Source organism: Perognathus longimembris, chromosome 13 (genome assembly GCF_023159225.1).
Source record: "Perognathus longimembris pacificus isolate PPM17 chromosome 13, ASM2315922v1, whole genome shotgun sequence".
Lineage (NCBI taxonomy): Eukaryota > Metazoa > Chordata > Mammalia > Rodentia > Heteromyidae > Perognathus > Perognathus longimembris.
The window spans coordinates 51,989,876-52,000,087 of record NC_063173.1 but is presented as its reverse complement, the minus strand read 5'-3'; the positions used below and the strand labels follow the sequence as shown (position 1 = coordinate 52,000,087).

The window sequence follows — 10,212 nt, the reverse complement described above, 5'->3', positions numbered from 1 at the left end:
CATTCCCACCAACAATGAAGTAGGGTTCCCTTTTGGCCACATCCCCTCCAACAATTGTTATTGTTAGTTTTCTTGATATAGGACATTCTTACTGGGGTGAGATGGAATCTCAATGTTGTTTTGATTTGCATTTCCTTTATGGCCTGTGATATAGAGCACTTTTTCATATGTCTCTTGGCCATTCTCATTTCCTCATCAGAGAAATCTCTTTGTAAGTCTTTAGCCCACTTGATGAGGGGGCTATTGGTTCTTTGCAGTTTTGTTTTGGAAGAGGGTAATTGTTTTAGTTCTGCATATATTTTAGATATGAGGACTTTGTCCATTGAATGGCCGGTAAAGATCTTCTCCCAGTCTGTGGGCTTTCTGTCTATCTTGCAAGCTATGTCCTTTGCTGTGCAGAAGCTCTGCAGTTTGATGCAGTCCCATTTGTCCAACCTTTCTTTGATTTGTAGCTTTTCTGGGTCTTTGTTAAGGAAGTTCTGTCCTGTGCCAAGGAGCCCAAGTGTTTCTCCTACTCCTTCCTTTAGTGTTTTCAGGGTGTGTGTTTTGATTTCGAGGTCTTTAATCCATTTGGAATTGATTTTGGTAAGGGTGATATGTAAGGATCTAGTTTTAGTTTGTTGCATGTGTTGAGCCAGTTTTGCCAGCACCATTTGTTAAAGAGGCTATCTTTCTTCCATACTATTGTTTTAGCTCCTTTATCAAAGATTAAGTAGGCGTAGTTCTGTGGGTTCATTTCTGGGTCTTCAGTTCTGTTCCATTGGTCTTCAGGCCTGTTCCGGTGCCAATACCAAGCTGTTTTTATTACTATAGCTTTATAATACAGCTTGAAGTTGGGTATTGTAATTCCTCCAGCACTGTTCTTTCTGCTTAGGATTGTTTTTGCTATTCTAGGTTTTTTATTGTTCCATATGAATTTCTGGATTGCTTCCTCTATTTCATCAAAAAATGGTGTTGGGATATTAATGGGTATTGCATTGAATTTGTAGATAGCCTTTGGCAATATTGCCATTTTGATTATGTTTAGGTCTAGTTAACTATTCTTGTCATAGGAATCATCAATAAATGTAACTTCTAAAGAAGTTCCATTTCTATCCTAAATTTAAGGACACCTGGGGGCTAGTGTGACCTAAGAGACACTGCTGTTTGAATTTATTTTTGCATTATCATCACGTTGATGATTTTCTGATTACTTAAACACAAAATTTTTCCTTTTTCTATCCTGAAAACATATATATATACATATATATTTAAAATCAGTTCCCTATAAACGACAACTGTGATTCCATTTTTTCTTCTATAACATCAGAATTTCTAAGATAAAAATCTGCAGATTCGACGGCTTTGAATTGTGTTTGGTTAGAAAGCTGTTGGGGTAAACAGGTGATTTAATCAATTTGAAAGGAGAAAGCTAGCTTCCATGAATTTGTAGCTTTTATTTATTTATTTTTTTTGCCTGTTCTGAGGATTGATCTCTGGGACTCCCTGAGTTCCCTTTTGCTCAAGGCTAGCAGTCTACCACTTGGGCCACAGCAGCACTTCCAGCTTTTCCTGGTGATTATTTGGAGATAATCGTCTCATGGCCTTTCCTTCCTGGGCTGGCTTTGATTCATGATCCGCAGGCCTCAGCCTCCTGAATATCTAGGATTATAGGTGTGAGCCACTGGTGCTTGGCTTTTAGCTGTTTTGATTACATTGCAAATGTATAAAGAGAGTTACTCTTAAAGGCTGGAGAGCAGGCCTTCAATATTATATAGTTCATGACCAGTGTTTCAATTAGGAATGCGTCTAACTCCTAATAAAAGATAAGACACTTTGACTCAAATACATGAATTTTCTTTTCCTGCATATAAACGGCTTTGAAGTTGAGACTAACGCTTCTATGAATTGACTTGCTGTTTTCATATGCAGTTTGCCTCATTGTCCAATGTGTCTACCATAGCTCCAAATATCACAGTACCTGCCAAGTCAGGGGAGGTGGGGGACAGAAATGACAAGAAGGGCAGAGTTATCTGCCCCCCCCCCACCTACCCCCATAAACACACACATATACAGACCTTAGTTAGGAAAACAAAAAAACAGGTTTCCCCATAGCTCACCAGAGTCTCTGGGAGATGGAGTTGTTGTTTTCAGGAGTGCATAGCCGTTCACCAACTCACCTGGATTCATCCCTACTATTATAAAAGAAAAGGGTTGGGGAAGATGTTTCCCTTCCAACATCAATGAATAGTCAAATTCATGGAACTGTTAACCATGGAGGTTATCAGAGCTGGTTGAATTTCATCTATTATCTATCCTTGATTACATATTGCTGAAGTAGCTGGTACTTATTTATAGTATTTGATTTAGAAAGCATCTGCTCTGTATCCTTTCTTCATCTCCAGACTTGGGAGAATTGAAGTGCTAATATGAAAACATAGGATTGCTTTGTTTTTACTAGATTCATCTCAGAACTTTCCTTTCTGTAACTGATACAGGCTGGCTTGCACCCTAAGGTAATGTCTTCTGAGGGCTCTAAGTGGGCATTTTACTTTTAAGGTCTTGGGGAGTGTTGTTTCCTGAGAGGATCTCAAATATGAGGGTCTGAGGTGAGCTAAAAAAAAAAATGGAGCCTTCATTACTACACCATGGTGAGAACAAAAGGCGATCTTCCCAGAAAAAAGATCATTTAAAAAATGCTATAAGTGAAGTATCCTTTTCTTGTGTCATTTTGTATCTGCGCTTAGTTGATCATCTTTCCAGAATAAGTAGTTGTGGAGTACAAGTAAGTTTCAATCAAGAAACTCATTTTTCTTAACTACAAATGGGGCTTATAACAGATTCTGAAATCCTTAACGATGTGGCAAATTTGTGGCCTTGGCAAAGCTGACATAATTGGATTTCAAAGTGAGCAGTTCAGACCCTTGCTCTTTTGAAAGGAAGGCTACCAATTGCATTCCATTGCCTCCATACACATAGATGGATATACTAATTTTATTCTAATCATGTGGTAGAATGTAGCACTAAAATTTGATGTGCTACTGTCAGTACAACATAATAGACAGGTTTCCCCCTCCCCACTTAGTGCTGCTGAATAGAAATGAACATCACAGAAGGGAATGGAATAAATTTTTAAAAATTAAGCTTGGTAACAAGAAAACCAGAAAATATATTGTTTCTACACACCAAGATTTGTGCAAGTTCCCTAGAAATACCAGAACAGAGATTCCTGTGTGTGTTGGGGCTGGGTTTGTCATTCACCCATCGTCATGAGCAGGGAACAACCCAGAGGATGAATTTATCTGCTTGTGCAGAAAGTGTCTCCTTCTGTACATGCTATGGTAAAGTCTGTGACTTTAGTTCAGCATCAGTGTCTTCCTGAGAAGCATTTTTTTTCAGTCCCAGGAATTGTGCCTCCCAGGTTTCCAGCAATTGCAGAGCTCATCTATTGAGCAAAGAAAGAAATGATTTAAGCTGCGAATATATTCCTTAGTTTAGACGCACTAAATTGTGCCTAACATCTGCATTGGATCTTTTAAGCACTATAAAATTAGTTTATCCAATTATTTATTATCTAAAGCCTAATTACATCATTTTTATTTTTACAATTTGTTACCACAACTATCACAATTCATTTAAAGTTATTAGAATTCATAGTATTTTATTTTTATAATTTACTACTAGGATTTAGAACATCTGTGCAGGATGCTAGATTATAACACTGTAGATCCACTCTAAAAGAACTTTCTTCTCCATTTTCATGCTTCTTTTGCCTTTTTGTTTTTCAAGGCATAGGCCAGATAGTTCATTGTGGGACTCACAATGCCATAAAATGCAGAAATATTTTTCCTGTCCTCCCAGGAATGATCAGAATGGGGGCTGTAGGAACATGTAAAAGAGGGTTTCGGGTGAATGGCCTCTGCTGTCAGATGGAAGGCACATAAAGAGGTTTCCTTCCTTTCTGTGGGTCTGCAACAGGGAAGCAGTTTTTCCCCCTGCTTCATCCCATGGCTGATGGTGGACAGGAAAGAGAGGATGAATGTGAGAGAAGAAGAGATGGTAATCTACTTAAATGAAATATCTACTCCACTTGACAATAACCAGCTTGCACATTGAAATTCAAAGCCACTGGGGCAGACAAATCCAAGAGCCTCTTCTCTTCAATCAACTTGCACAAGAAAAAAATCTGGAAGTGAAAGTGTGGCTCACATGGTAGACCATTACAGTTGAACAATAAAAATTAAGCAAGTCTGAGAGGCCTGGAGTTTAAGTCTCAGTCCCGGGCTGGGAATATGGTCTAGTGGTAGAGAGCTTGCCTCACATACATGAAGCCCTAGGTTTGATTCCTCAGCACCACATATATAGAATATGCCAGAAGTGGTGCTGTGGCTCAAGTGATAGAGTGCTAGCCTTGAGCACAAAGAAGCCAGGGACAAAGCTCAGGCCCTGAGTTCAAGCCCTAGGACTGGTAAAAAAAAGAAAAAAGCCTCAGTGCCAGAATGACAAAAAATAGACAAATAAAGTACCCAAGCTTAAAAAAACAAACATACAAATCATCTTGCACACTAATTACAGTCATTCGGTCATGAGAGTAGAACCCCCATGACCTAATAATGAGTTTTCACTAACACTGATTTGGAGATGGATTGTATCCATCGTAGGCTCCTGTCAGCAAGCATTTCTCCCTGAATTTTGTAGATATGTTGAGAGTTGGAGATATTTTTCTTTACAACAGTTAAGTCTCACTTTAGTCAATTAACACTGTAGCCATACAACACAATAAGCTTTTCAATTAAAAGAAATTAAAGGGGATGTAAGAATCTGGAGGATTGGTTAATGGTGGCTCATTTTTCAGATTCAACAGGGCCAAACACCAAGCCAGCCACAGAGAGGCTTAACATTAATTGGATTTGTACTACACTGTTGTTCAAATGTTGAATTTTAGCAGATCCTATGTGGCAGCACATTAAAAGAATGAGAATTGTTGGAGAGCCTTCTAACAAGCAATTTATAGGTAAGAACTATTAGTTATAATTGTACGTCAATAGCTTACCTAACATCTCAAAACCTCCTTCACATAATATGATACATGGAGAAAAAAAAGAGAAAAAAAGGAGAGAAGGAAAATCTTGGAAATGCACAAATCATACCATAAAATATATCTACCTGTTCTCTATTGATATAATCAGTCTGTTGAATTATTGGTTGCTTTATGTCTGTATAGTATTATTGATTTCGTGCGAGACAAGTGAGACCGTACCTCCTGAAGCATGTACATAAGGATGACAGTAATTTTTGTTTAAACCTTGAATGTTATGTAACAGAAAATATGTGGTTGGATTGTCTTCCATATAATTTCATACATTCTTATCCATGTATAATGTCATATAATAGAAGACACTGGTCATGAAGAAGACTGCGCAGTATTGATACTAACTTCTTTGGCTCTTTTAAATAGCTTGAGAAATGAAAACGTTGGGATAATTCAAGTGATCGATTAAGATACTATGGATGAAGACACTTTATTGAAGCCTAGAAGAAATAGGGTTTAACAGGCTCTATCCTGAGGTGAATTTATAGGAAAATAGATAGCACTGGAGGGCTCTCCAGGACTCTCCAGATGTAGAAAACACATGTAGCTAAGGAAATGACAGCAGACGAGGGCTCTGTTTAAAGTAGTTTTCATAGGGTCATGGAATTTGGTTTATCAATTTCACTTTGTCACTTTGGATTCAAATAAAATGAATATATAACTTTTCTTAGCTGGGGATGAGCTCCTTCCATTTCATAGACAGAATCTGTACATTTGTGGTAGCTGACCGGATGCAAAGGATTTTATTTCACACACCATGGAAATATTTCCTAGTGATGTGAATGCTGCTTGAACATGGTCTACTACCAGAATATATTAAATATTCTTAACATATGCTTAATAGCAAGACTCCTGAATTTTTTATACTCATTTATGAGAAATGAGGACAGGTACTCTGAGATAGAATTATTTTATTTTATTTTTGTTTTTCTTTTGTTGGTCAAGGGGCTTGAACTCAGGGCCTGGGTGCTGTTCCAGAGTTCTTTTGTCCAAAGCTAGTGCTCTACCACTTTGAGCCACAGCTACAGTTCCTATTTCCTAGTGGTTAATTGGAGATGAGAGTCTCATGGACTCTTCTGATCAGGCTGACTTTGAACCATGATTTTCAGATCTCAGCCTCCTGAGTAGCTTGGATTACAGGTGTGAGTCACTAGCACTGGGTTGATGGGATTGGATTTTGTTTTACCTGCTAATAGAGACAATTGGTGTAATGCTTCTACCTTTTTTTTCTGTCTTGTTTCACATACTCTCTCTCTCTCTCTCTCTAAAGAGAGAGAGAATTTTCTGTGGGTGACTTGAACATGTTTTATAATTCCATTTAGATTTTTTTTGTAGTGTGTTCAGGGCAAGACTTCTTATAGTTTAACTTTTTTAGTGTCAGCTGTAGCTAGTATAGGTATGTTACTGTTGCATTTTACCTGCTGATAGCATCTAATGCCTTAATTCCCTTTCTATTCCTGCTTGTCCCCCATTTGAATGTGATCTTAAATACTTGCTCAATGTGTACAGAGAGCCACATCAGAAAAACTAAATGTTGCTTATGCCCACCACAATAATGTATAAATATATTTTAAAGTAACTTCAGATCTGGTAGCTATAAACTGTGACTAACTAAATATTCTGTAATAGATTATTGGTTAAACAAATTGTGATACACCTATATTGAGTAGTACCAGACTCAAAGGGGATAAAATTACTGATAATTGTAACAACTTGAATGAATCTCAAAAAGCTAATTTTCAAGGTTAACATAGGATTTAATTGCAGACATGTATATATATATGGCAAAATTTTAGAAATTATAGAGCAAGTACAGATTAGTGATAGCAAGGGATTACAAACTGTATGTGGATCTGGGTAGTAAGAAGGGAAAGTATGAGGAATATGAGTTGAATCTGAGATCTGTAATGGTATGTTCTACATATTTTATATTATTATTATATCATTATTATTATCTTTAAGTAGTTGCAAAGAGGGGCTTCAATTCACGAAGTCAGATTATGATTATAATGCATCTTGATTAGTGTTTCCACTTCTGTGGTTTGCCTCCATCTTTCCCCATCTTTTATTAATCATTCTTTTTACAAATGAGAAAATGTGAATCTGTTACACACACAAACTGCAACAATATCAAAAGCCTGATTTTGATGCCATAGGAAAAATGAGTGTAGGGGTTATGAGTACTCCTGAAAAACTCTGAATACCTCAAGATCAAAAGTTAAATATAAATTAAGAGCAAATATTGAACTTGCTTTGCAGTTTCCTAAACATTTAGGAAAACTTCCTAACATAGGATAAATACTGAATCAATGCCTCTCCAAAAGACCATAACATGCCAATGTTAGATACAAGGCAGTATTAATTGGTTGATCATTTTCTTGGTTGATTTGTTTAATTTTTCCTGCTTTCACATTTTCTTTACTAGGCAAAATTGAACTAGATTCAAAATCTTGATCCCATTTTGTTTTTTGGTGCTATTCCTAGACCTTGAACTCAGGGCCTGGACAATGTCTCTGAGCTTTTTTGCTCAAGGCTAGCAGCTCTACCACTTGAGCCACAGCTCCATGTCTGGCTTCTTGGTGATGAATTGGAGATGCAAGTCTCAAGGGCCTGGCCAGGCTTTAAACTTCAATCTTCAGAAGTCAGCCTCCTGAGCAGCTAAGATGACAGGTGTGACCCATTGGGCTTCTGGTTTCTTACTCCATTTTTATTAGACTCTATTCTTCTCTATCCTATAATTCTGCTTTTTGAGACAACTGTTTCGAAAGAGGCAAATCAAAACATGTAAGAGTAATATCAAAGGCTTTCTTCAGAAGCCTTTTCTCTCTTTTTTTCTTGACAGTTCTTTGTTTATTAGCATCAATTCATTGTACAGCAGGTTTCATTTTAACATGTCCACTATGTATAGGGAGTGTCTTGATGAGCCACTGGCTCCATTATTCTCCTCCATCTTCCCCCACATACCAATCTCAAGAAGCTTTGTTGTTCTTTTTTCACACAAATACATAAATTATTATTATTTTTTAACATGTATTTATTTCTGGGCTGATGCTGTTCTTTCTTTTTGCCATTCCTGGAACTTGAACTCAGGGCTTGAGCACTATCCCTGGCTTCTTTTTGCTCAAGGCTAGCACTCTACCACTTGAGCCACAATGCCACTTCTGGATTTTTCTATATATGTGGTGCTGAGGAATCAAACCCAGGGCTTCATGCATACGAGGCAAGCACTCTACCACTGGGACATATACTCAGCCCCCGTAAATTATTTTTTTTACCACATTCAGCTCCTTCATTCTCTTTGTTCATTCTCCCACCTTCCACTTGTACTTATATCATAGAAAGTATCTCACCTTCCTCACATTCATTTTGAAAAGCAAGGGGCTTTACCTCGGTATTTCATTCATGCATAGACCATAATACAATTGAGTTGATTGGATATGTAAAATCCTAGCTGGGTGCTGGTGCCTCATGCCCGTAATTCTAGCTACTCAAGAAGATGAGACCGAGGATTGTGATTCAAAGTCAGCCTGGGCAGGAAAGTTTGTGAGACTCTTATTTGCAATTAACCACCAGAAAGCCAGAAGTGGAACTGAAGCTCAAAGTAGTATGACACTAGCTTTGAAAAAATTGCTCTGAGACAGTGTCCAGACTCTGACTTCAAGCCCCACACTGGACGAAAAATAAAAATAAAATAAAGTACTGTATGAGTTTATGCATAGGGTCTCTTTTAGGTCTACTATCCACATATGAGTAAAAACTTGTGAACTTTATCATGCTGAACCTGGCTTACTTCACTTAATATTGTTTCCAGATCTATTCATTTCCTTACAAATTACATCTTTTCATTCTTTTTAAAAATGGCTGAATAATACTCTATTGTATCACATTTTCTTGGTCCATTCAAGTTACAGGGCATCTGGGCTGTTGATATGGATTATCTAATGTGAGTAATGTTGCATTAAAGATGAATTCCCTCTATTTAACACACATCATCTGGATGTTCATTTATAGTGAAGCTGAAGATAATAGCTCTCTTGTAGAGTACTTGTTTTGCATGTGTAAGAGCCATTGTTATATTCCTCAAACCATAAAAGTAGAATATCACTTCTTTATTCATGTGATGTGTTTTTCAGTATGTTTCAGAAACTACAGAAAATATGAGCCCCATCTCTTTCTTCTTGGCCTGTGTTGATAGAAAACCACATTTGTAGCTAGGAGCACTTATTTCCTAAGTGTTTCAGAGCTTCTAGCATATCTTGGTTCCTTAGGCTGTAGATGAGAGGGTTTAGCATGGGAATCATAATACTATAAAAAACAGAGGCCACTTTTTCCTGCTCTTGAGACTTGTCGGTTCCGTGGCGTACATACATATAGGAGAGGGTCCCACAGAAAATGGTGACTGCTGTCAGGTGGGATGCGCAGGTGGAGAAGGCCTTCTTCCTTCCCGAAGCAGAAGATATCCTCAGGATGGCAGCCAGGATGTAGGCGTAGGAGAAGATGACAACCAGTACAGTCAGTGACAAGTTAAACCCAACAAACCCTGCTAGTAGCATGACATTGAAGTCAATCCTGGAACATGATAGGGCAAGAATGGGAGGCACGTCACAGAAGAAGTGATTGATTGCGTTGGATTTGCAAAATTTCAAGGAGAAAGTAAAACCTGTGTTTACGAAAGCATTTAGGAGACCCATGATGTATGAACCAACCAGCAGCTGAACACAGAATCTCCGGGACATGACAACAGGATAGTGCAGTGGGTGGCAGATGGCCACGTAACGGTCCACAGCCATGGAAGCCAGGATGTAGCTGTCACTGGTCACAAAAGTCCCATAGACTAGTAACTGCACTGCACACCCTGTGAAGGAGATGGAGGGCTTTGTTCCTATGAAGTTTCCCAGCATCTTGGGGGTGATGGCAGAGGCATAGCAGAGATCCACAAATGCCAACTGCTGGAGGAAAAAGTACATGGGAGTGTGGAGGGAAGAATTTATCTTGATGAGGAGGATCACACCAATATTACCTACTAAGATGATTATGTAGATCAACAAAAATACTACAAAGAATATGTGCCAAAACTTGTGTTGAGCAGCAAATCCCAGAAGAATGAATTCAATTACTTCAGTGCCATTATTCTGTTCCAT

General features: G+C 38.1%; 1 protein-coding gene across 1 annotated transcript; it reads right to left on the bottom strand.

The window, feature by feature from the left end:
* Nucleotides 1-9,282: 9,282 nt before the first annotated feature.
* On the bottom strand, nt 9,283-10,212 carry LOC125362573 (olfactory receptor 5AK2-like). The gene has a single exon (XM_048361395.1). It carries the CDS (start codon nt 10,210-10,212, stop codon nt 9,283-9,285), a length of 930 nt encoding a protein of 309 aa, XP_048217352.1.

Coding starts and splice junctions, on each gene's coding strand:
- LOC125362573 (XM_048361395.1), bottom strand. CDS start 10,212: ATGGAACAGAATAATGGCACTGAAGTAATTGAATTCATTCTTCTGGGA.